A 27,988-nucleotide genomic window follows, 5' to 3' on the forward strand; every position below is an offset into this window, starting at 1 on the left:
ATACTTTCTTTCTCTTATACGAACTTTGCTAACTTTCAATCACTGGCTCGAGTTATGTCTTTAACAATTTAAAGAACTTTCAAATGTTGGACATTTTATCTCTGTTTCAGTATTTTTTTGCCATTGCCAACTCTCTTAATATCCTATTCAGTAAGCTGAAATGTATTCAGCCTCTTGAATATTCTTGAATTAGCTGAAGTTTCAGGATACATCTCTGACATTTTTCCTTTTCAATGTCTTTTACCATCCTTTTTAGACTGCTGTCATTGGAACTAGACACAGAACTCAATAGGTATTGCTGAAACAAAATATTAACATCATATCCTTTACCAATGCCCTCAAAGTTAATTCTCTGTGCATGCATGCGTCTTTAAAAGATGTCTATCTGCTTTTCCACAGCTTCATACTAGGAGCTTATATACAATTAACCCTACATAACTTTCAGGAAAATATTCTTCTCTGTATGATTTCCCATGCTGTTGTTTGCACACAGTTCACTAACCAATCTGCTCTCAGAATCAGTGGCTAATACTTAGTGTTCTTATTTTACTAGAAATACATTCACACTTTCTCTGATAAAATCTGCTTTAATTAAAATAATTTATGGAAATAAAGAAGTTTTGAGGCAATAGTTCAGTCTTATGAAATTGCATTAGGAACATGTTGTTTTGATTACTTCAGATTATCAGTTTTAAGATCTCTTCCTATTAGCTAGCCCAGCTGATAGACGACAAATATCTCACATGTATTTACAAGATTAATCCTTTAAAAGTCACAAACAAAACTTATTGGAATTAACAGAAAAAATTTCAACAGATTTTGGAATGCAATTTACTGCTTTTAAGTTACTAATGGATACCATACAAAAATTTATAAAAGGTTTTATTAAATAAACAAGAGAAGCTTCTTTCACAAAAACCCATACATGATTTCCGTGATACTCTCACTTGCGAAATGGGATTTATCTGCCTTAAACAGAAGATTCTGTACTGAAAACTTTTCCAAGCTTCATCACCTTCCAGTGAAACCATGCACCTTTGAAACCACTACCAGATGAGAAATGCAACTTCATTTGTTCCAATTCGTTCCATGAAAAATGAAAACCACCCAACACACATCTCTAAACAAGCAACTTAGCAGTGGGATTTTAACTAAAACATGTATTTATATAACATAAGGACCCTGAGAAGAGGAACAATTTAAAATTTCATTATTCAGACAATAAAATTACCTGCAAGTCTAAACATCAAAAATCACAAAGCAAATATTTTCAAAGAGTTTTGAACTATAGTATATTAACTATCATTAGTCATTACTGTGTAGCTTTAATACTGAATCAGATTTGAACATTAATCATGGCAATTTAATTTTATTTTCTTAGACAGAATGCATATTTTATCTTTGTAAGCAAATGTGCCAAAATAAATCATTGTCTACCCTACTCCACTTTCTCATTATCAAAAAAAACCAATTTTAGTTTAGTTTGCTAAGTCTATTGTACTTCCCATTAATACTAGAATTCTGGTAATTTGAATAAGATGCATATCTCATGAGAAAATAGTCCTTTAAACTGAGTTATAGGTTAAAATTACCAGTGAATACTTGTGAAGAAAGGATTTCATCTTCATACAATAAAAGACATAATATATTTTTCATGGGAGAAGACAGGAGAGGAAATTGCCAGTGAAAGATACTTGAGGAACAAAGTTACCACAATGGAAGTATTTGCTCAACAACCTGTGTATGACCCCAAACCATGGGAAGTTTCTTATCAATTTTCCAAATGGTAAATTTCTGTTTTCTTCCCTATCTGATATCAAGTTGAGCTCATTGAAATACTTAAACTTCCAGTTTCCCATAATTTCTATTCTGCCAGAAGTTACCCCACAGATCTGCTAACAGAACTGCTCAAAAGTATTGTCTTTTCTCAGTCAAGATGAGCCAGGACCAGAGAAGATGTAATAGAAAAGCTTTTCCAGTCTGACAGAAAGGGGTTAGGAAACAAGTTTCAGGGAACGCTTATCCATATATAACCCAACTAGAGCACAATACAGCTGACAAGTGAAATACTATGTCTTCTGGGATAAAAGAAGCAAATACACACACCAAAACTTCTGCCTTTCCATCCTAAGCTAAGAACATTGTGAAGGTCTAGCAAACGCCTTTGAAAAGACTGTCCTTTCTTGCTCCACTCACTGCACAGTTCTAAAATGAGCAAACTCTTTAGAAAGTACTGAAGTACCGTGAATACTTAAATTCTTGCCAGATAAACCAACTAACTATTTTTTTTAATGTGTGCTTTCATCTGATGCACAAAAATACTCTGAAGTTTCTTGCTGTAGTAAAAAACTTTACCTTGGTATAATTAAAAATAAACCACTCAACAGAACTGTATTCCTCTATGTTCTAAATTAATTCTGAAAATTTGCCTAAACTGTAATATTGTACTGGGAATAAAAGTATCTCATAAAAATCTTGAAGAAACATTTTCAAATTTCAGAATTTAATTTTCATATGGAACATGCCACAGTGACTGTATATGTGTATACACACCTGTATGTGTATGTGCTTGAAATAACTTGGCAAGAGTTATTTCTTTTCCTAGGATGGAATTCCAAGTTATACTATTCCTCTGGCAAATTCAACTGTTTCAACACAATGTTATTTGCATTCCCTACCCTATAAAGTAGTATGATACAACTAGATGTGATTCAGGGTGATCTTTTTGGTGAGAAAGTACTTTGGACCCCAAAGCAAGTCCTATGCTCTGTAGTGTGCAGCTTGTTTTAAGAAGTAAATCTAGAAACTGCACAAAAGAACAAGCCTAAGACTGCAATTCAAGATTTTTAAATGATCCCCCATATGGTAAAACATCAGTAATTACTTTTAAGTACACTTTTTCCAACTAGCCTTCAAATCTGTGAAGACAGATACAGTGTTGAAGCTTAGGTTGTAACAAAAGTTTATACAAACATCTTGGTAGTAGCCTTGGCATTGCTGTCTTACTATTCTCAGCAGTTTTCAAAGCTGCAGATGGATCTGCAAGTTAAGAGGAGTTTTCAGACTCATTCCATAACTGCTCTGTCTAGGCTCTGTCTCATTTCAGTGTGCAAGCTGAGCAGCTTCTGTTTCTCTCATACAGGAGTCAAAAAGAACTGTGTCATTTTCTTATGAGTTTTTCCTGAGTTCAACATTGTGTCCTTGAACAGTCATACAAAACGCACTGAGACTCCCTGCTGGTAACCCATGTATCTGCAGTCTGAAGTAGTAAATTTACAAATAGCCTAACACCTGCACATTAGAATATATTATCATCAAAACCTATTTCCAGGATTTTTGTAAAATGTATAGCATATTTGAATGCCATGTATAAGTCACAAGAAACAGATCACCTCTCAAAATACATCACTTACAATAGCAATTCTAAGAGCCTTCATTTGAATTACTTTTTAGTTCAGACTATTACTACAGCCCTAGTCACCTGGAATCAAAACAAAACTGTCACATACATAAAAAGACTATCCCTAAGTGAGTATTTGAGTTACAGCAGGTTAACATAAAAAGTTTAAAATGTTTGAAAAGCATTTACTTAAAACACATGTAAAATGTGTTACTTTCATTTGATGCCACACAGCCACTTGCAGATTTTGCTTTTTAACTTCTTTATGCATCATGAAAACTCCGGTTTCAACATGCCACCCAGAAAATGCAATTTTCTTTATTTTTAAGCTGTATGCAGGTGGCAACCATTCAACTAAAGACACAGACAGTGCAAATGCTACAGGAATCAGATAAAATACAGTCCACAACTTGCAAATAGTCATTCATTCAGTTTATGAAAGACTGTTTTCTCTAGAGGAGGTGCGATCTAGAACCATACAATATAGAAATAAGGCTTAACACTACACTAACATCCCTCATGTGCTCTCCTCTGTCCTCTTCTCCTTCAGCCTCAGACCCTGCCATTCAGTGTGCCCCAAGAAGCATGACACACATGCTTCTACCATTATTTTCAGCACCTTCCAAACTCCTGGATGATTAACTAAAAACCCTTAATTCTTTTCTTATAAGCATTTTCAAAAATAGGTCTTTCAAAAATACCTCTCCACATAGAAATACTCATCATGTGAGCAGAGAAGTTTAAGAGACAATTATCACTGCGCTTTACTGCTCTGTGTGATGTCCAACACAGATTAAAACCAGCAAAACAAGGGAAGACTTTCAGCTTTCCTTCATACCTATATAAAGTGCATTCCTGGTATCATCTTCCCACATCCACACAGGATGACCCTCTGAAGGGTCCCATTTTGGTGTTTAGTGTCAGATGTATACTTCTTTACACATGCCAGTTGTGGCAGCTCCCTTTCACAATCTGAGGCTTAAATCTCAGCTTGTAGATATACAGATAGCATTACATTCCCTCTTAAAAGAGTTTCAGACTGGTTGCCGTACTTAAGGTAATTTATTCTTACATCAACATCTAGTAAAAATTCTAGAACAAAACTAACATGAATCTACTGCAAAATTTCCAGAGCTTCTCTTCATTGCATACAAGATGCACTGTTGGGATAAAAAAAAAAAAAAAGAGTAGATGTTTGATTGCACTTTTCCTCTCATATGCAATACTCTAAAGCTTTTAATTTCTCCTCTTATGGGTATAGATGGTCTTGATAAACAGTGAGAGTTTAATATGTCAATGTCTATTATAATTGTAAAGCACATTCGTGTATAATGTCAGGAATGTCAAAACTGGGTATGGGCAGGTCTCCTGCCTTGTAAAAATATTGGTTTAGGATTGGGAGACTTTCTTATTTTTTTGTTTAAAACTATAAACATTCATACCCAAAATCTCTATGTACCGGAGCCACATAAAGCTAGACTGGGCTTTGTCTCACCACTTTGCTTGAGAGAGAAGACCTTACAAACTGTTAATTTATTCACATGAACACTACACAACACCAGATATAAAACCACTGCAAAAGTATTGTATCTTGAGAATCCACACACTACATTTTCAACAGTAATGCAGCATGAAATTACATCCTAATTATTTCTGTCACTGAATAACACAAAGATATAAGGCACATCTGGATACATCTGATCAAAGGTTCATTTAGCCCTGTATTCAGTCTTCAATCCAGCAATAATGATGCTGACAAAGTCTGGTCATGACAGCTCATTCCCTTCATTTCACCTTACTATCCACAGCTGTCATATAGAAGACATTATAATGCCTATTGCATTTTCTATCTGTTTATGAGTCCTTCTAAACATGAATTTTTCTCATTCCTTTTTAAACTTGCCTCCATGTCCTCCTGTGACAACACATTTCAGAATAAATCTGAACAGCACTCTTTTTTTTTTCTTTTATTAGTTCTAAACTTAACTATATCCACTTTCAAGAAATACCTCTTAGGTTTGGAAGAGGTTTTCGAAAACAACAGTTCCACATTCAGCTCACCTACCATCTTGAACATTTCACAAACTTTGATCACATACTCCTCCTATTTGGATCCCTCTTTCCTAAAATAAAGACTGCCAGTCTTTGGTCTGAGAAGACCACAGTCTCCAAAGTTCAAGTTTTCTTATAATTATATTGTTTTCTTTGCATGCAACATAAACCAGGTTTTTACATGGACTCTTCAACAGTTTCATATTTCTGCCAGCATTTCATTAAGTGCAAAGCTCTTGTCTTGAACAAAAAAGCCAGCTTTACGAATCAATGAATACAGTTCTTCAACACCTAAGGGTCATGTATAAATACAGGAATAAATGTAAAAAAATTAGACAGATAGATACAGTTGTAACATTTAATGGCATCCATAACTCATTCTATGCAAAATGTCAAATAAACAGTATCAAATGAAAAAATTCTAGTTTCTAGAATGCTTGGTACAAATGGCATTTTCTTAAAATTCAGGAAACCTGTTTCCTTCAAGCATAAATGAATAAAAGTTTTCAATTATATCTTGCTGACACAGACCATTTCTTTCTTTACATTTAAACTCTCTGCCTTGACACCTAAGTACTCCAGTGTTACTCTCCTAAGCAAAATACTCTCTGAGAATACCATATTAAAGCAATCTTACAGAAGTTATTTTTCCTGATTCAAAAATCACCACCAAAGAGAAGTCAGAAATTCACTAATTATAATACTGGTTATAGTAGTTGGTATAATTCCAACAACTGCAGTCAGTTAGAATCATTAAGGTTGGAAAAGATGCTTAAGATCACCAAGTTCAACCCTTAACCTAAAACTGCCAGATCCCCCACAAAACCAAATCCCTAATCGCTTCCAGGAATGGAAATTCCACCCCTTCCCCTGGGCAGCCTGTTTCAATGCCTGACCACTCAGTCAGGGAAGCACTTTTCCTAATTTCCAATCTAAATCTACCTTGGTGCAACTTGAGGCCCATTTCCTCTTGCCCTGTCTCTTGTTACCTGGGAGAGGAGATGGACTGACACCTGGCCACACCCTCCTTTCAGGGAGTGTTAAGGTTCCCCCCTGTGCCTCCTCTTCTCCAGACTTAAACAACCCCAGTTCTCTCAGCTGCTCCTCATCAAACTTGCGCTCCAAATTCACTAATGGAACATGTATTTTCAAAGGTGTGCTCACTAACTCAACTCACCTTTACACAACATGGCTAATGAAAAGAACATTACAACTTTTATTTATCTCTTTCAATTAACTGAGTTCTTGAAGTTCACTAGACATTGCCATAATCAGATGACCTTCCCTACTCAGACACCTGCTTTTTTAGTTCGGCAGGCTCAGTGTGGGTCAGCAGTGCCCAGGCAGCCCTGAGGGCAAACCCCCTCCCAGAGCACTGAGCATGGCACAGCCGGCACAGAGAGGGGATGGTCCTGCTGGGCTCAGCCCTGGGGCAGCCTCAGCGTGGGCCCTGCTGGGCCCTGCAGGTGGAGAAGGATGGGAAGGTCCTTCAGCACATCCTGAGGAGGGAAACAAAGCTGGAACCTGCTGTGAGGAGCAGCTGAGGACTTTGGGCTTGTCCAGTTTGGCAGAAAGGAGGCTGAGGGGTGACCTCACTGCTCTCTGCAGCTTCATGAGGAGGGGAAGGGCACAAGGAGGTGCTGAGCTCTCCTTCCTGGCATCCAGGGACAGGACACATGGGCACGGTTCAGAGCTGTGCCAGGGGAAGTTCAGAACACTAGGAGGCATTTCTTTAGTGAGAAGGTGGTCCCAGACTGACACAGGCTTCCTGGAGATATGCTTGATTGCTCAATGCCCTTAACAACAGGCTTTAACTTCTGGACAGCCCTGAACTGGTCAGACAGTTGGATGAGCACTGCAGGTCCTTTCCAACTGGAACTATTCTTCTCAATTCTCGTTCACAGCTCCAGTCTTAAGATGAATTACTGATTAAACTTTGGAGACTTTTTAGTTTCTGTTATTATTAAATTTCACAGATGGAATACTGTCTTCAAGCCCTGTGGGGCAAATTAAGCAATCAAAATTGTTTCTTTTCACAGGACATTTCCAAATCCTGAAAAGATATGCCACTAGCAGGAAGCAAAATACAATGGGCTTAAAATACTTTTCTTGTAATTTCAGCCACACAGTGTCTGTGAAAATGCAATTATGCAGCCATTTATAGTAGTGTTTATCTGGTTTTCTCTTACCTGTCCAGACCATTTTCATTCACAGCATCAGGGATGTACTGAATACATTTTTGGTATACTAGTTAGGGACTTGCTTAGACAGGAGAAAATCAGACTATCTTCATAATTTATAGTATCTTAATTTGTTTTTCATGACCTACAAACTATTCAACCTAATAAAGAAACCGTACTAATGTCTAACTGCCTTCAAAATATCAACAAATTGTTTAAAGTATTGATTCTAGCATTTAATAATAATTCCTACTATGGAAGTAGTACCTTCGTGCCTACAATCTGGAACAATATACAGTTTGCTTAACTGTATTTTTACAACTTAATTTCTCCATAAAGCACAATGTAGTCTTTAGTTTTTTCTCTTCTGACACAGTTTTATCAGAAACTGTGAATTTTCCTATTAAAATAGTATTTTCATGTACTCATGTGTTAAACCAGTCAGTCAGTCCCTTTTGGGGGGAAAAAAAACCCAAACAATGTTGTTTAAAGTAATTGATAATTGAAGTATTCTTTTTACAGTGGACCACTCTACAGATACATTAGTGGGGAAATTCAATCCTTACTGTCACTCTGGAGTAAAAGAGATTGCATATTGGAAACATCAGTAAAAAGTCAATCATGAACCTGCTACTGACAGCTGCAGTAACTTAATTAATGCAGATGCCATGTGCCATTTTGCCATTTGATTCTAACCACAAAGATCAAGACTGAAGCCACAAAAAAATTTCTGACAGTCTCTGACACTTGTCAAACAACATCCATCAATACTCAGTTACACCTAAAGTGAAACTTGCAACTTCCAATTGAAATCCTCAATCTTCCTAGTGAATACAGTTACATTGAGTCTCTCCACAGGAATTACTCTACTCCAAAAGAATACCGGGTAAAGTTAAATTTTATCCAAGAATTTTTGTAAAAACAATTAACCAAAACTTTCATGAAATGTCATTTAAAATAATTTTAAGTTACAGAACTAAAATAATACAAACAAAATACCTTTACTATCTAGAGGCAAAACAAATATAATATTTGCTTCCAGATCTCACTGCCCTAAAGAATGGTATTTAAAGTAAATCAAGGCACACTAAAACACAAAAGCTAAACAAGTCTCTAGAAAAACACTGTCAAAGAGTGACCTCAGTACTTACCCATCATTAGAACATGTCAAAAATTCTTCCTTTATCTTTGGATGCCAACAGCCTGAATTGAGCATTGCTGTGTGACCCTAAAGAAATAAACACAGAGGTCTTACAAGGCCTTGTAAGCTGTCTTACAAAGTTTTACAACTTTTACTCCAAATCCTTGAAATGGAATCACATGAAAGCTGAGGGACGAATCAGACCCTTCGCACTCTTCTGACTGACATTGCGGCGACCTGCCTACCCCCTGCTTTTCCGATGCCACGTTCCCCCTCCCGCTCTCCCCTGCCCTTAGCCCTGGCCCCTCCCTCGGGCTCTCCCTATTGGTTCCTGTACCCCAACCCCACCCAGGGACCGCCCCTGAGCCCCTGAGAAAAGGCCCCTGCGCCTGCATCATGAGGTCTCTCTGCCTATGAGGGTTGCCGGGACAAGATGCGATTAAAGTCATCTCAAACCCTCATGGGTGACCCTTCTCTGCCTCCTTTGCCATCACTGGGTGTAGCGCTGCTGGAGCAAGAACCGCAGGGCCGTCCGAAATGGGCTATGGGATGCGACCATGGTTGCACTGCCCTAAGCATCCCCGCTGAGCTCTCAGGAAAGCTGCAGCCTGCTAAGCTAAATCTAGCAACTACAACATGACATCACAATGATTTAACAGATTGTATGTACTCTATCCATTTCATTCTTGCTTGTTTTAGAAAAACCCTGACATTCTTCTACTTTTTTTTTTTCTTTCAGAAAATAGCATAGAATCACACTTCTTTTTTCTCTTGGGAGAGCTGTAAAGCAGAGAAAGGATGAAACAATAGGCATCAATACAGTGTCACACAAACTTTTTCGAGGTACAGAAAAATAATGGGAATAACACTAACAACCAGGGTGACACAATACACATACCCAATGTCAATCTACACTAGCCAAAGATTCTGTTGGAGAAAACTGAGGAAACAGAATTTGAAAGCCAAGACAGTGAACCTCAAGTGAAATTTTCATAAAATATTGAAGTTGCAAATTGACTAGTCAGTTTTCTTTCTTTAAGACAGAAAAAACAGAACGTAAGTGTTTTATGCAAGGTAAGCAATTGCCATTATGGTGACTATGAATATAACTACATTACTGGACTAGATATTGTCCAGTTGGCTTTACTTCTTTGAAGTACAGGCACATGCTCATTGACTATGTTCAAAGAGAAATTTGGAATCTGCTCTGCAATGCTTGAATGACTTCAGTTTGTTTTAAGCACAAATAAGGAGAGCAATACTGAAAAGTTAATGAGGCAATATAACAAATATTTTAGCATTTTGACTGTTGGACCACAATATACTGGAATTCTAGACATTTACAAGATAAAGAAAATCTAAATTATTTTTAAGCAAACAAAAACTAAAGCAGATGGTGTTTGATAGTTTTATATATGTATCACTAGCCAAAAGAAATAGTCATCTGACAAGAACAGCTTTAAGCAAAACAGCATTTAGCCTAGTTATTTGGCAATATACTTTACAAGCAATAAGTAAATCAACTTTATCATCAGTTTGAGCTTTAGATTTTATTATTACTTTTTAGGCTTAAGCTATTCAAAAAAACTGACTTGAATGTAAATCATCTAGGTAAATAGAACCATTGTATCAAAATTTGTGGAAAGACAAGGGCAAAGTCGTCAAAACACAACCAACTGTGGTTAAAGTACTTCAAAACTATGAATGAACCCTTCTGTATTTGCATTTTTAACTACCATTAATAATATACACATTGTCGCTTATTAGTCTCACACTCACAGCTTGCAAGTAGACAACCAACCACCTCCAGCCCCCTGCCTTGAAACCTCCAGCCCGACTTTACCTTTGTGTTTGTCATATCCACAATGTACTGGTCTCCCTTTATGCATTCCATTACTGGGAAGCCATCTCTGTCAAGGACTTTTGCCTGAGAGTTACCAGAGACAACGAGAATGACATCTCCCGTGCTGCTATACTGTAAAGATTTGATTTGGTGACTATAAAGAAAAGAAAGAAAGAAGAAAAAAAAAAAAAAAAAAAAGGAGAAATAAAACATTTCTATTAACGGTCCTATAAACCTACACTAAAACAAAAGTGTCAATGGTGCATATCAATGTCAATGGTCATATTGCAGAAATAGACCCATGTACACTCCTATATCAAAGAAATGAGAGGCAGAAGATATTTTACTAATGGAATAAAGTTTTTTATTCCACTGTGTGTATGCATATGCATGTGTCCTGTTTCTTTCAACCACATGCAGCTCATCAAACACATAAAACGTCATTTCTGGCAAACATATTTCTTTAAGAATGCTATTATAACTCCAGTGGAAAAATAGTATGTGTCAGATTTAACTATCCAGAGCTGAAAATTCTTTTTCATCTTCCCAAAAGTAAAATGTGGAATGACAGTAATCTGTAAATTACTACAAAAGGATGTTGTAGTCATACATAAAACTTCATTGTACCTTGCACACCAGGATATTAGTCATAGGTCAGCATTCTTGCAACTTTTTCTATGGTCCGGGCTTTAATTTCATCTAAATCTAAGATAAAGTTAAATATACCATCAGCCCTGGAAACATGACAGTAGATACCAATCTGTCTAGTCTACTTATCTTTGGTGACTGTTCATTTGTTGTAAGTGTCCTCACACATTTGTTCCATTGATTGCAAAAACCTGGGGCAGAAACCATGGAGTAACAGCGAGATGACAAAAATGAACTGTAAGTGGAAAGCTGACTGACAAATGAGAAGCCCATTTCCACCTTCAGCATATTCTCTCAGCATCTTGCTTTATTAACAAGTTTCATGGCTCTTGCTGCATCTGAAGGAGATATCCCTTTGATCCCCTATACTCCATTACAAGGATACCAAAAAATGCAAAGCAGTCTATCCACTTCACACCGGCCGGAATTTATATCCTGGCACATTAACAGAGTGTGCACAGTAACATTACTTTATATTAATACTTCAGCTCTGCATCTAGATTACTCTCAAATACAGGACCAGAACACATTTGCTAGCTAGATTTGGATTCCCATGACATCCACAGTGTCCTTGAAGAAATATCTTCCTTTAGCTTCAGAACATGACTATGTACATTCAAATCCTAGTACCTTTCAGGAAACTACTTTTTAACACTATTTCCCATCAGTAAAGTTAACACTCAGATGACCAACAAAACCAACTATGCAACTTGTAACTTAATATTTTAGCATTTCAGTTCTTATACAGTAGTGACTTCATATAATTGTCTCAGCAGTAGCTATTACCTGTTAAATCTGTCCTCAAATCATGAGTTACTATATGAAACACTTAAAATATCATAATACTTATTTTAAAAGTTCTGTATAGATCATAGTAATGTAAACTAAGCATAAATTTCTTATCCAAAAAATGTTTGGCAAAACTGATATTATAATTCAAAAGCCAAAAATTGCTTCAAGCACCCTATTATGTAATACCAACTGGCAGCCAAATTGGACTGAGTATGATAAAATGATTTTTAATAGAAAGGAGACACTCAAATATGGGAATTTCTGAAATAGATTGCAGGCAATGTCGCAAAAAACATCCTGATCCTCAAGAGCAAAAACTAATACCTTCTCAGAAGAGAAGATGGCCAGCTACACTAAGCTCAGAGGAAACACTGAAAGAAATTAAAGGAAACCCACAAGAGAACTAATATCTAAAGTCTAGAATATTCTCTGCAGACAGACAGCTGATAAACCTAGACTAAACAATACATCAGATTCAGCTTTTGCAGAACAAATACATCTTAGGATTTAAAAATTTTTTCTCAGTCATACTTCCAAGTGCTCTTGCCCAATCACATGATTGATACAAAGCTCAAAATATTCCTGAGCCCCACCTGAGTACCATATACAGAATGAAGTACTCCTTAGGTTCTATTTCTCATAGTCTAATGCTGAAACTGGCAAAAGAAAATAGCCAGCATCTCCAAAGCACAGGTTCATATTTTGCACTTATCACTGTTGAAAAGTAAGAACAAAGAATATTTAAAAACTAGACTAAAATATTATTTTCATTTGATGCATGTCTCATGCATGAAAAGGGTCTGACCACTAGTTAAGAACAAACAGCTCAGAAGTAAAATCTGATTTCTGAAAGAATCCACAAACATAAAGGCCCACAGAGTCTTCTGAAAAAAACCCTGTTTTCAGACACTGAAATACTAGAAATAAAACTACAGACATTAATACCATTAACATGGCACTGTTCATAATTCAAACAATGTCGTCTCATTGCTTCTTAGCAGTTCTGTACCAGCATGTCTGAACAAACTTTGCTTTCCTCTTAAAATTTCTCCCAGTAATGAAAAGCAACTGGTTTTACAGCATCTAGCACAATGGAACATAACCAATAATTGATCAAATCAGTCATGTAAAAAAATGCGTTTGAGAGACAAGATTTCCAAAACCTTTACCTAAAGAAAAAAAACCCCAAACCCACACCTTCTTGACCATGCAATATGACTTTCAAAATCATGTTTAGAAATTGCTTCTGTAAGTAGAATATTTGCAAAGTCCCAGAAGTTACCACTTTTCTGACGTTTATTGGAACATGACCAAGAGTGAGGCTCTGCAGAGGCAATTCCTTAAGAAAATATTTTTAGTTCTTATTAATGTTAGAGCAAGTCTTGGGAAACTTGCAAAAACAGTTCCTTTTAATAGCATGTAGTGGTTTGGTCCAAAATACTCATTACATACATAGCATTAATCCAAGTCATTTTGGTTTAAAGCTGCCAAATGTGCACAGCACATTGTACCAGGACCTGCAGAACAGAGCTATATACATGAGTAGAATCATGACAAACAAGTATTTTCTACACACATAACAGCTTTGCCTTACACTTGCTTTTGGCTTTAACACCAAGATATGGCTTGAAAGTACTAGCTTTTTGTCAGGCTGGGGTTTTTTTTAACTTTACATCACAAATCCAAGGAGAAATTAACAGAGTAACCTGATATTATGCCACAAAATGGAGTCTTGACAATATAGAATTGATCTCAGGCTCCTTCATTTCTAAAATGAACTTAAATTTATACCTCCAGATCTGGATTTCTGCTAACACCTAATGTTTCCATACCAGAACTCCTCAGAATTCTTTGAAATTCAAGTCTGTGAATGCTAATAGCCCTTGCAATAAACTTCATAGCAAAAAAAGTAATATAAGAACATATATACACCTGGACACAAGTTGTATAAAATTCCACATAGTGTTCACCAGCTTGTCTCAATGTCAGCATGAAAGAACTTGAAGCTGAATCTTTTTACCAGACAGAGATACGGTTCCAGTTTTATGTTTAGAAAAAGATACAGAAGTTGTATTTGAACAATAATTTTTTTAAACCCTTAAAATTAGTTCATGACACTTGCAACATAAGTGTAATTTCCAAACTTCACACCAGTCAAGTCTATTTTTAATATTATTTCATGTTTATATTTTAAGTACTTTATTTATACATCAACGTACTCAAACTACAAGAATCTCACAAAGAACATTTATATGAAAATACTTGTGAGATCCTTGTAACACTAAATGAACAGTGTCAGGAATAACAAATATTGTAAGTTCATATTTTATCATTAGTTTTTTGCCAAAATGAGCTTACCAATTTATCTGCAAGCTATCCCTGAAATAGAACATTAGCATACATTCTGCTTGTGGTTTTTATACAACATTTATGTTTTATACCATTATTAGCAAGTACGACTAAATTTGAACGCACTCTTCTGTTAAACTTGAAAATGCTTCATTAAAATAATTTTCTACTGTGGGAGTAAAGACTGTCAGCTCTTTCTGCTCAGTTATGACAGAGGAAGGACAGTACCATTTATATCCTGCTAACTAATCATGTAAATGAAACTCATACCAGAAAACTCTGAATGTCACTTTACATTTGAAAACTTAAATTTATTTATTCCTAAGTGGCAGGTGTACTTAACTATGTTTTCAAAGTAAATGTGCCATTTGTCAGTTTATTATAAGAAGTCAAGGTCTGTCAAAGAGATTGGAATTGCATAATGCATTAAAGCACACTTTTTACTTTTCTGATTTTTTTCACACTTCAGAACAGCAATAAGAATCCCTTTCTATTTTGCCCCTCTTCAGGATAACAGCCCTAACTTTTTCTCATCTTTCATTATCTAGATTTTTGGCATATCTATAGTCAGTTATATGCATTCTAGCCTTCCAAACTGACCAAAACTCATCTGTAGCTTTTTAAGATAGTAATGTTTAAAATTAGACATTCTAAATACTACTTACTCTATGTATAATAAAGTTCAATCCTTTTTTTAAGCATACTGAAGTACCTTATAAATTGCGCCATATAAGTTAGACATCAGAAAGTACCTTGATAAAAACCACTGGGTTTTGTTTTGGTTTATTTTATGTAATATATTTTTTGGAAAGTTCAGTGCGTACTACCATTGAAGAAGTTCTGTATTGCCGATCTCTGGAATAACTAAATGAACTCACTTCACTTACTTTCTAAATTACCAGTGAATAATATGGATAGTATGGAAATAAATCCCTAAAAATGCTTCCTGCATTTTCTTTTCAATTTGCATATATAGAAATATAGGAATAAATGTAAAGAAATATATTTTCTTTGAGAGAGACAATATTTCACACTATGTTGCTATTCAGTGATCACTGCAATGCAAAGGACCAGTGCTTCCTGAAACAGAGGACCTCACAAAAATTAAATAACTCACCCTTCCCTTCAGAAATCCTGGCAGCAACTCTCCACAAAGGGGTCAATTGTTTTAACTTGCTTCTCCTCTTAATTAATTTTACATAAGCAGAATACATATAGAAAGTGATTTCTGTCATTTACAACTACGAATGTCAACTTGTCTTTGGTCATTTTCTGATGTGCTATTAATAATTGCATCTGCACACTCACCTGTAGCTTTCTAAAAGTGGAAAATATGCAAGTCACTGTAAAAAGCAGGAAAAGAAATAAGCAAACAAGTTCTTAGGTTCACATTCTTTGGTATTCAAGAGCCTTTTAAACAAGCTGTCTTACAAGGCTTTTGTGCATTCTACCAGGAGCTTAACATGGAACATTAAGTGCAAACTGCAGTCTTCATGCCTACCATTCACAAGGCTGGAGGGACCGAAAAGCTTGGAGAGAGGCATCCATTCCAGCAAAATCCCAAAATTTTACATCATAGTCATATCCACCAGTTATCAAACGAGCACCTGAAGGATCCAACCCCAAAGCAGAAACCTGTACAGAAAAAAAATACATAATCATATTCATACAAGCTTTTTATTTTTTTTCTACAATTCTTCAGGGTGTCACCAAAACATAAAATGCTACTAAAGTGAAAAAAAGAGCAAACCCAAGCTTCAAACAACACACTGCCCTGGTTTCTTACTAAAATATCTTAGCTATATTTTCATTTTGAAATTTCACTACCTTGAATAAAGTCTGAGTACTTCTGAAGGATTAGGAAGAATGGAGGTAAAAATTACATAGTCTGAATAAACCACTGAAGATAGCTGGGAAAAAATAGTTTACAGTGTTTATCTCCTAATCATCTCATTGCAAGATTTGGCTAAGTTCTGTTTCTATGAAGAAAATTGTACTTTAGACTTCTATCAAAAGTACAAACAATATTTCTAGCAAAATAACAAAATAGTTTAATATCCACTAGTTTAAGATTCTAAGTTTACTCAAGACAGCTCATGTGCACATACACATTGCTTAGTTAAATTTCTCTTCTGAAAAAAATAGAAGAATAAAATAGGGTATTGAATTTTTTTTAAATCACAGATTTTAAAAAGATACCGTTGTAATAAAATAGGTCAAAATAACTTCTCAAAACCCATTTCTTTTGTATACAAAACCAGCTGCTCAGAGCTATTCAGAATTTTGAGGAAAGAATCCTAATGCTTATTACTCTTATCTGTTATTCTCAAATCATAGGTCAAGTAAAATGGGAATTTTACTGAAAATCTATTTTAATTCTCTATTCAAAGAACAGTAATGTTCTATAGTACAATAAACAGTATTTCATATACTAAAATAAATAGTAGTGTTCAAATCATCACATGGAGAAATAAGATAACAGAAGTATTTCACTGGAAATTATATAAAATAATTACATAAAATCATTTACCTTCAAAATTATTTATTTTCCTTTCTCATTTGTGAAAATATTGTATCTACTACTATGATTTCAAACATTAGCAAAAGACTAGTTGGACAGTGTGCTAAATTAATTTAGATACCAAGAGATTAATTTTCAAAAATTAAGTCATCTACATGGGAGAGTGTTGAAAAGTAGTATCAAAAAATATAAAACAAGAGTATTTTTAGAATTACTAAAAATTACACCTAACCTGAAAATTTCAGAAAAAGATAAAACTCATATGGAATGGAATGCTTAGGTTTTAATAGAACCCATGGGTAAAACCCAGACTATAAACAGCAAATTACTTTTAACCATTGCACAAAAACATGGGTCATCCCACATTTTTAAGACAGATAAGCATCAGGTTGAAGAACCCTTTCAGTAAGTCTCCAACACAATAAAGTAGTAGTAGTAGTAGTAATGATAATGATGATGATAATAATAATAATGTTCTATAAAATGCCAGGAAAAGCATTTCAAGAGATAAACCAGAAAATCCTGAAGGAAAAAGAATAATATTATACTTGAAAAAGAACATTCAAACTTATACAGAATAAAAGAAAAGCCTTCATTTCTGACTGGAGGGTAATGCCTGAGAATAGTGTCATGACTACAGGTTAGCAACACCGAATGTCTTCAGGAAAAAAAAGAATTCAGAGGAATTACTTTCAGATGTCTAAAAGTGCATTTAAAATTCTAGATATGGATGTACAAAAATGATAATAATTTTACACAGAAGATGCTTACCTATACATATCTTCTTTACATGTATACATGAAAAGTACTGACTGGAACTATGATTTAATGCAGGGACATAGAAATACCACCAAAAAAACCTTGTCTCAAAGATATATTAGCTTACTACTGTATTTTTTTTTCAAATCTTTAGTATACATCTATATACACTGTGTTACGGAGACTTCTAAAACTTATGTAAACTGTTGAATAGTTCCCACAGAAAACATTTTAAAACATGGAAACAAGTTCAATGAAAAACTAAACTACAGAAAACAATTGTCCCAATAAAAACAGCATGTATGAATGAAATTTATTCTTTAAGATGGACAGTTTGCTTTCCTAGAATTTAGATTTCCTTACATGAAATAGTATGGGCATCTTTTGAGTTTTCTTTTTCCAGTTTCATGTAGATGAAGTTCACTTAACTATTCCTTATTTTATCAAGGGCTCATTTCTAGTCATTTTCTCCTTTAGGTTCCTGCTGCTCCTGACCAGCTCTCTGCTGGTCACTTTTAAAGCATCACCTAAGGTAGGAACAGGTGATTCCCAAATGCTGGAAATCAAGCAGGTGAGGCAGAAGGCTGGCTTGGCTGAACAGGGATGTTCTCTTGGAAATAAGGCAAAAAAGAAAGGCGTATGCCCTGTGGAAGCAAGGTCAGGTGACATGGGAAGAACACAGAGATGCTGCTTGGTACTGCAGGGAGAAAATCTGTACCAAAGCTCAGCTGGAGTTGAAGCTGCCCAGAACCAGGGGGAAAACACGATTTTTTTTCAAATATATTAATGGTTAAATGCAGTGTAGAAATAATAAAAGCCTATTACAGGACTGGGATGGGCACCTCACAAAGAGGACAGAGACAAGGCAGAGGTGTTTAAAGCTTTCTTTGCCTCTGTCTTCTGATGGACCAAGGGGGTCTCAGACCATGACTATGAGAATGATCAACTTCCAGCCAATACTGAAATTGTGCGGGATCTGCTGCTCCAGGTGGATCCCTACAAATCCATGGAGCCTGATGAGATTCATCTGAGAATCCTCAAAGAGCTGGCTGATGTTACTCCAAAGTCTGTCCTGATGATTTTCAAGCAGTCTTGGGAATCTGGAGAGGTCCCGGTTGACATCATCTTTGTGGATCTAAGTAAAGCTTTTGACACTCTCTCTCATGGAGTCCTTCTGGATAAAATGTATTAGGAAGACTCTTCACCCAGAGGCTGGTTGGGCACTGGAACGGGCTCCCCAGGGAAGTGGTCACAGCACCAAGACTGACAGAGCTCAAGAAGTGTTTAGACAATGCTCTTGGGCACATGGTGTGACTCTTGGGGATGGTGCTTTGCAGGCCCAGGAGGTGGACCTGATCTCTGTCAGTCCCTTTTCAACTCAGCATATTCAGTGATTCTGTAATTAAGGTACCTCACAGTATTTCAAATATACAATGCCCTAGTATAGCCAACTGTCTGAAAATAGTACTTTGAAGAAAACCAACAAATGATGGTCCTATTCACCAGGGAACTGACTCCTCCTTAATCTAAATGTCCTCCTATAATTCAGAGGCATTCACTTGCGGAAATCTTTTCAAACATGTAATCTCTCATGTGTTTCCAAAAAGAATATGCCCCCTTTACAACTTAAATGGAAATTTTGAACCCTAACCATTTCATTCATGATTTCTGACATGCAGAAAAACTAGACACCTCCTCATTAATCAAAACACTCAAGTGTTCTATTCAATAACTTCTGTATGAGGAAGCCATTGTGATATGAGATATTAGAAAGCACAGATTACATATTCTTTCTCATACCCACCTATATATCAAAAGTACCATGAGAAATAAAAAATATATATGGAGTTTCAATGGGAACAGTAATTCCTATTACACTGTAAAAGAAAGACAACTGGGAAATTAATCAGGTTTCTGGAAAGACTCTCTAGCTTGGGAAATCTTTTCTGAAATTTCTCAGCTGCACAGGAATAGAGTCATCATCAAATCCACATTCACTAGATTGAAGAGGTACAGATGGGATATATAAGTTTAGCTGAAATACAGTACACTGTATGAACATAATGAGAAGACTGTATTTAAAAACATTGGGGCAGAACACCAAAATCAAGATATGAAGTTACTCCCATCCTCATGTATCTAAGGTCACGGGTAAGTGGTTTCACTGTTCTAAAACAAACAAAAAAACCCCAAAAAGATAGCCCTTCTACAGAAGAGATCTTTTTTTTCAATTATATGTTTCATTTACTGCATCCAGTCTAATCCAACTGTGCCATATATATCCCACATTACAATTCACCTCTGTTCTAGGTGATGACAGCTGCATTCTCCTGCAGTCAAAATATCTCAGAAGTCTTCCAAAACTGTAACTTCCACTTTACAAGGCCTTTTAGTTAGAAATAACATGAGCTTATTCTTTAAGAAGCCATGAAAAGATTTACTGGTTTAATATAAAGAAAAATAAATCAAAAATTTCACCTAACGAAGTTTGTTAGGACATGTATTCAGAAGGAAACATACTGCAGAAGCAGTTACTGTCACATGTAAAACAGGAAACTATTTGCGCTAGTACACTACTCTGCAAAACCTAGTATTCATAAAAATTAATACGCAAAGCAGTTGCATGCACTGTGTGTAGAAAAATTCACTCTGTTTTGTTTAGTGTAATGCAATGCATCTCTTACAAGTCTTCGACCAGTCAGCATATAAAAGCAATTGAATTTGTGTTGGAAGATGTGATTATACAAAGATAGCAACACAGAGGAAAAAAAATGATACTTCCAAGTTGGATTGTGGTTCTTTAAAAGAAAGCAAAGGAACAGTAATGGAGATAAAATCTAGAAAAGACGGAGTCAAAAACAAGAAAGAACAAGATCTCAAGAAATTGAGAAAGGTGTATAAAAGGCACTAAAAAGACTGAAGTAGAATGAAGTACTCAGCAGCAAAGAAGTTGTTGGAAATAATATTCTCCTTTAAACCAATGACCAAAGAAAGGTCTAGATTAGACCTACGTCTACATATTAGGAAGGTGTAGCCTACAAGAGGAACTCTAACAATTACAGAGAGAAGACTTGATGAAAATGAGACAACAGTTGAGTCATACAGAGCTATATTTAGGTTTTTATGAGAAATTGAAGAGGTGGTCCTGAAACACACTTTCAATAGCACTAAGAAAAGAGACCGACTAAAACAACAGATCAAGGAAAAAATTCAGTTCTTCAACTTTAGCTGGTAAGTATTTGTTAACTTATTTCACAGACTGACAGTTCTAGAAGAGCTTGAAGGGTTGAAAACGTTATCACTTACTGTCTTTGTTCCATGTTGGAGTGTAATTTCATGAGAATCTGGAATTTTCTTGACAGGGTTCTGGAAAAGAAGAAAATTCACCTCTATGAAAACAGTGCTATCACCAAAAAAACCCACTAATGCAATATATATGTAAAAGTAAGAAAAGTTTCCATCACATCAGTTGTAACATGGGGAGGAGAAATGGGAAAATCATAAACCAGAGACTGATTTCACATTTTTATTTTCATGGATATACTCCCAAAAAATATGATGAATAATTGTTTTAAAAATATGACACCATCTTAAGACAAAAACAGGAAAATACTTTCTTTTTTTTTTTCTTCTTTGGAAGATATTAATTCACACAGAAAGAAATGTAATGGAAGTACTCAAGTACTTTTGAGCAACTTTCTACAAAGGTCATATGAATCATTATTCTCAAAATGCTTATTTATCTGGCATCACTCCAGTTTCCTAAAACAGACACAATCCCTTGATGTCTGACATCTTTGTTATAATTTTCTGTTGCCAAAGTATGATTTTAAAATAATTTTAGGCACACTTTATACTACACATTAAATCTCTTTCCTTATCCATCTCTGCCAATCCCTTCATTATTTTTCATGCTTCACAGAAAAGTCTCTATAGCATCAGGCTGATTTCCTTCGTATTTGTTTTATCTTCTTTATCATTTCCATCTTCTATTTGTCTGATAAAACTGAAACTCTCATTATCTTTGGTTTAGCCACACCTACCCTTCTTCTAACTTTACTTCAATTAAAAGGAAATATATTTAGGTTAGGTATTAGGAAGAAGTTCTTTACTTTGAGGGTGGTGAGGCACTGGAACAGGTTGCCCAGAGAAGCTGTGGATGCGTCATCCCTGGAAATGTTCAAGGCCATGTTTGAATGATGCTCTGAGAAACTTGGTCTAGCGGAAGGTGTCTCTGTCCATGGCAGAGGGCTTGAAAGGAGATGGTCTTTAAGGAAGGAGGGCATGCTGTGCACGTGCATTCATTAGTTGTCTTCCAGAGCAACCACTTTGCTCACTGAAGCCTTACTGGGAAGTGCCAAGACATCCCCTGCTGATGGGAAGTAGAGAATAAATCTTCTTGTTTCCCTTAAGAATAAATCCCTTGTTTCCACATGTGGCCCGCACTTTTACTTCATTACGCTGCCTTTATTTTGATCCATGTGATTGTTTTCCATCTTCCTGTCTTCTCCTGCTCCATCCTGCTGAGGATGGCAGTGATAAAACAGCCCAGTGGACACCTGGCATCCAGCCAGGGTCAGCCCACCACAAGGTAACAGTAAAGGTTTTCCAATAGCTACACATGACATCCTAAAAGGTATAGCCCACACAGCATTAAGTGACATTTCCACAGACTCAGTGGTTTAGAAGCTGAGAAGCAGCTGTAACTCAAAATTCCCAAGAGAAGCTGTGATTATGAAAATGAGTTTATTGTTCAACTGACACTATAAAGCACACAGACAAAGATATAATTATAATACAAATTAAGTTTTCAATGCTCCATCATTTCCTACACTATAAACTGGTATTCGCTATTCTTGGGATGCAAAAATCTGCTCAATAGCCACTTGCTATCCAAGCACATTCCATAAAAACCAAACAGTGAAAAGCAAACAGTTTCCAAGATTCACCCACAACAGCCGTCACCCACAACAAAAGATGTACTATTTTTGTGAATCAGAGGCTTTCACAGAAACCATCTCTTGCATTCTTGTCTTAATGACTGCAGGGTCACTCTTCTGCTTTGGAATATTATAGAATTCTTCATTTCACGTACCTTACCACAAAGGTAGGTACTGTAAGTCTATATTGTGTCAGCACTGAATTTAAGTTTCAAAGGGTATCTTAACTACTTTAAGAGCTCTTTCAATAATTCAAAGAAAAAAAGATGAATTTACTAATAAACAAAATTAACTAGAACAAATGTAATTTATTTTAATTGCTAGCTCCTAGGTGACAATGATTAAATTCCCATTTTCATGAGAAGAGAGGAGCACTAACATGAAAACATTTTTGCTTTACACCACACTCACGCTGAACAGTATTCTGGCTACTTAGTTTAGGAAAGAAGAACAGATAGGAATATATTCTGCCACCTGATAAATCAAACATCCTGAGCCTGAAAGTTAGACATTTGGCGACTGCTACTGGTGCTAAGCTCTGCAGTGTCCAAGGGATGCCTGACAGTTAAAGTAACTGTTTAGACTATTCAAAACAAGAAATTAAGGTAACAACATCCAGGAACATATCTTGGCATAACATCTTCAAATTAGCTAAACATTTACAAAAAACCAAGGTGGCTTATTCTATTTGAGTTAACCATGAACTTCCTAAATAACTCAGAATGCTGTATCGCTAACGTGCTACAGCACATGCCTATAAACACCCAAGATAATCAGATGCAACTACCACTTTTCCAGTCATTACACTCCAAAGAATAAAGAATGCCATAAAATAATTTTTTTCACAGTCTGAAAGGGGAATATAGTTAGTATATTTATGCTGATTTGAACATCTGGATATCACGCAAACTGGAACTGTTTCAGACTGTAAGTCTGAAAAAAATGAAAAGGTAGAGTTTGCCTGAAGTGTACCTGCACTTCCAGGACTTAAGCTTTTGCTTGGATTTCAGATGCTAAATTTACACAAACTGATTCCATAATTTCACTAACATTGTTCTGCAAAATTTGTATTGTAATTAAAACTAGAGGAGATAAAATCTTTAGAGGATTTCTGGTTTGGTTTGTTGTTGTTGTTGCTGTTATTATTTTCTTTTAAAGCACATGAGGAAAAGACAGTATTTTAAATTTCCCGTTCAGCAGAAACAGAGGGAAACATTTATGGTGTTGACATATCTCCTAATATTTTTACAAAAATTCTCGATTCCCTGGCTGACATAAGATCAATATATATTAAATCTGTGAAACAAGAGTATTCTGTGAGTTCAGAGTTCTTCTCCAAATGAAAACTCTTCGTTTAAAAGCAATTTCTGCAAAGGGACATTGCAAATCAGGATCACATCTGCAGTGATGGAGTTACTCTGCAGTATGGAGTTACAATTTCTTCAGGGAATTCCAGCCCTAGCTGAGCGCTAAACTCCTGTGCCTAACAACAATCCTCTATTTACTGCACCACTGTCAGTAAATCCTGTGGATTTTTTTTCCTTGTTCTTTTTGGGAGGTCCCTTATTCTCAAACAATACTCAGAAAATAGGCCACTAGCAACCAGAGGCTGAAACTAGATTAGTCTCTCCAGATTGTCTTCAAAAAAATCAAAGACAAAACCAAAAAAAATCAAATAAACCAAAATTACTCACTTTTTCATGGCCCAACCAGAGAAGGGGAAAATGATGCCTTTAGGCCTAAAATAACCTCTACTGTTCCATTTGCAGAGGTCTGTATATCACTAAATGGAAATTATATTGCATGAGAGAGACTTGCAAGCTATAGGTATTCTTCCACACAACAGACCTTGAAATAGGAACTTCTCTGGGTAGCCAAAATACTACAATTTACAGAGAAAAACCACTTTTTTCCCCTCTGTGTTTGCAATTGCCCTTATAAAGGATCATGCCTTCTTTGAGGATTTAAAGACTGTATGCTGCCCTGGAAGAAACTATTACTTTCCTTTTCTGGATAACTCCTTTGTTCTCAGCTCTCTGCTGAAACGCTGGCTTCCTGGAAACTTGAAAAGACACTCATTTTTGAGAGCAGAGCTATTGCACAGCATGGAGAAAAAAATGCAGAACTACAGCTGGTTGAACTAAAAAGTGAGCTCTTTGCCTGCCTTGAGCAAGAGAAAAGGTTAAAGCTGATTTGGCTACTACCAATTTTAAATATCTTTAAGAGAGCCACTAAATTGATCAGGGAGCTGGAGCACTTCTCTTGTGAGGACAGGCTGAGAGCGTTGTTCAGCCAGTGGAAGAGAAGGCTCTGGGGAAATATTATAGCACCTTCCAGTACCTAAAGGGGGCCCAAAAAAAGCTGGAGGGACCACAAGGACATGTAGCATTAGGACAAAGGGGAATGGGTTTGAACTGAAAAGGCAGGGAGGCTTAGGTTAGATATCAGGAAGAAATTCTTTACTGTGAGGGTGATGAGGCACTGGCACAGGTTGTCCAGAGAAGCCGTGGATATCCCATCCCTGAAGTTTTTAGGACCAGGCTGGATGGGGCTCTGAGCAACCTGATTTAGTTACAGAAGCATTGGAATGAGATGGTCTTTAAAGTCCCTTTCAATCCAAATCATTCAATAATTCTGTGATTCTACTATGCTAAAAAACCCCTTCTGCTCCAAGTGTAAACACACCCTGCTCTTTTGGGTCTCTACTTTGGTATATTCCACAGGGAAGATGCTGTCTGTTCATGAGCATGAGTGATGAGGAGGCAAGAGCTACACTTTACACAGATTTTTCCATTTCTGGTGAAACTATGGGTTTTGCAGAACAAGTATCACAGAGGTGGTCTGACACCAGTGATTACTGCCTTATTTGAAGACAGATGGAAATGACTGGAATCCAAAATGGGCAGCAGGAATGGCTGGTGGAAGTGGAAGGGGAACAACAAACCCTAGCAACAACTGGTAATGAAAGTACCTCCATCTGCTTAAGAAACTGCAGCAATTCCAACTCCCAGGAAAAAAGGAGTCCCTACAGAAAGCCATGTTTCAATCATTCAAATTCTAGTCCTTCTAGCAATTAAGAAAAAAAAGCTTTCTATTTTTGTGCCTTTTCTTTAAATACATAATGTTCATGTTTTCTTTCAAGTTCTTTTAAAGCTTATTATTTTTCCATCCAAAATTACTGTTTTGCGTAGAAAAGCAAATGCCATACTGCTGAGGGTCAAGGTGGGGAGAGCAGGAAAGTTTGAAATCTCTTGAAAGGCTTTTATTTTGTACACCAGCATACAGACTGACAGTGCTAAAATGTGCCTTGTGACCAGATACTAACAAATTTCTCTCTCTTCTGTTTTCTCCAGCAAAGAGTTCAAAATCACAAATGCAAGTAAGAAAGAGTAATCAAGATGACAGCAAAGAGTTAAAAAGAAAAATGTAGTATCTCCTAATAAAAATGTTCATTCTATAAATTATGTTATATACTAAAAGAGAATGCTCTTAAAACATTTTAAGGACAAAAATATGGGCAGATAACTCATCAACAACCACGACAGAAAGAATGGGATATCTGACACAGTGATTCCCAAAGCAGACAGGTACAATAGCACAAGCTTTTCACAGAATCATGGAATTGTCAGGGTTGGAAGGGACCTCTGGAGATCATCCAGTCCAACCCTCCGGCCAAGGCAGGGTCACCTGTAGCAGATGACACAGGAGTATGCCCAGGAGGGTTTTGAACATCTTCAGAGAAGGAGACTCCACAATCTCCCTGGGCAGCCCATAAAGTTTAGATATAAAATACCACAGAAAACCACTGAATTCTGGAGATAAACCACTGTTCATCTCAACCACCAAAGAAATCTGGTCCAACTGCTGCAGTATCTAGGCACAACCACGTGTTTATATGAATAGCAGAAGGCTTCAATTCATGTTTGTTGTTGCTTGCTATTGTCTGTATCAAAATGTGTTTGGTTTACAGGTCAAGTATTCTCTCTCATACATCACTTAAAATACAACCTAAATGCTTCTTTTCAGTGTAAAGAAGTATAGAAGTCCATAAAACTTCATAGGGGGACACTTGCACAACCTTCTTGTACTGGAATTAATCTCAGGCCCACAAACAAGGAGTTTTTTCCTTTCTATCTCACATTCAACTTCAATATGCTAGTGAAGGAAATTAAGAGACTATTTTAGTGATGATGAACGGAGAGAACAGAATCCTGCTCCATTCTTCAATATTAAGCCTGAAACACTATTTGCAGAAAGATAAAAGGGTGTTACGAGGAGTATTTCACATATCTGGAAGAAAACATCCCTCATGCCTCTTTTCAAACTAGATAAATGTTTTAAGCTGTTAGGCACCCAGATGAATTTTCCATGACAGCAGTGAAAGGTGAAGGCAGTAGTAAGTGTTCTCATTTATTTTTTCTGTTCTTTTTTAACCTCGTTTTTCAAACAAACACACACTGATGTCATGTTTTGTTCCACAATCATGCACTGATTAAAACCATATTACTTGTAAAATGGGCAGGTTTTCCAAGACACAATTTTTCACTCTTTTCCTCTGTAAATTAAACTGAAAATAAATGTGTAAGATATACACTTATGTTGCGCAAGTGAAGACTCAAGAGAAAGACAGAGTATGAAAAACCACATTATGAGAGATGGGCAAGATGCTGTTCTACAGCAACCCAAAAATATAAATATTTTCAGGTTTACAGGAGTGCACTACCCACAAACTTCCATGCAGAAGGAAGCATACAGATTTGAAAGGACATTTCAACAACTTTTAATTTCCTCTCTTTTAGGTGTTAGAATTGACAGATGTATTCTCATTCAAACTTGCATGTTATTAAACTCAGCTTGGCCCTGATTCCCATAATCTGAGTTTCTAAATGTGATGCATCTAAATATGGAAAACACTTACTCCAGACTTCCTATACAGCCTTCAAAACTAAGCAAATAACTCAAGAAGAAGGATCAGTGTACCAAAAAAACAAAATCATTGGGAAACCTCTCCTCTTCATGAATTATTACAGAAAGTGCAAAGCATCTGAATTCCTAGCATAGGTGCCTTGATTACATTGGATGAATCAAGGCATGTGTATCTGTATTATCTAAATTTCTGGTCTGAAGATAAAGGAAAATATTCTGGAAAACAGGAGGATGCATGCAAACACTAGTATGAATTATATGGGTTGGCATTCCTACAAAATACCCAAAATATCTGTTACTCATGGAAAAACAAAGATAACTATAACTGCATGATGAATGCAGAAAACCTTCAAAATTAACAGAAATATTGGAAGGGCCCTACAAAATTATATTAGCCTTTAATTTAGGTAAGTCAAAACAGCGCAGAACTTACATCT

The 27,988-nt window shown here is 36.1% G+C and overlaps 1 protein-coding gene across 2 annotated transcripts in view; it reads right to left on the minus strand.

The window, feature by feature from the left end:
• WDR70 (WD repeat domain 70) overlaps nucleotides 1–27,988 on the minus strand; it is a 130,840-nt gene that overhangs the window by 72,643 nt on the left and 30,209 nt on the right. For both annotated transcript variants that reach the window (XM_082301191.1, XM_082301190.1), the window contains exons 6-9: nucleotides 20,992–21,051; nucleotides 15,907–16,040; nucleotides 10,617–10,770; nucleotides 8,784–8,860 (exon numbers count right to left, since the gene is read on the minus strand). In XM_082301191.1, coding sequence (XP_082157317.1) covers nucleotides 8,784–8,860; nucleotides 10,617–10,770; nucleotides 15,907–16,040; nucleotides 20,992–21,051 — 425 coding nt within the window. The remainder of the gene's footprint in view (nucleotides 1–8,783; nucleotides 8,861–10,616; nucleotides 10,771–15,906; nucleotides 16,041–20,991; nucleotides 21,052–27,988) is intronic.

This window comes from Coloeus monedula (genome assembly GCF_965178545.1).
Source record: "Coloeus monedula genome assembly, chromosome: Z".
NCBI classification, from domain to species: Eukaryota; Metazoa; Chordata; class Aves; order Passeriformes; family Corvidae; genus Coloeus; species Coloeus monedula.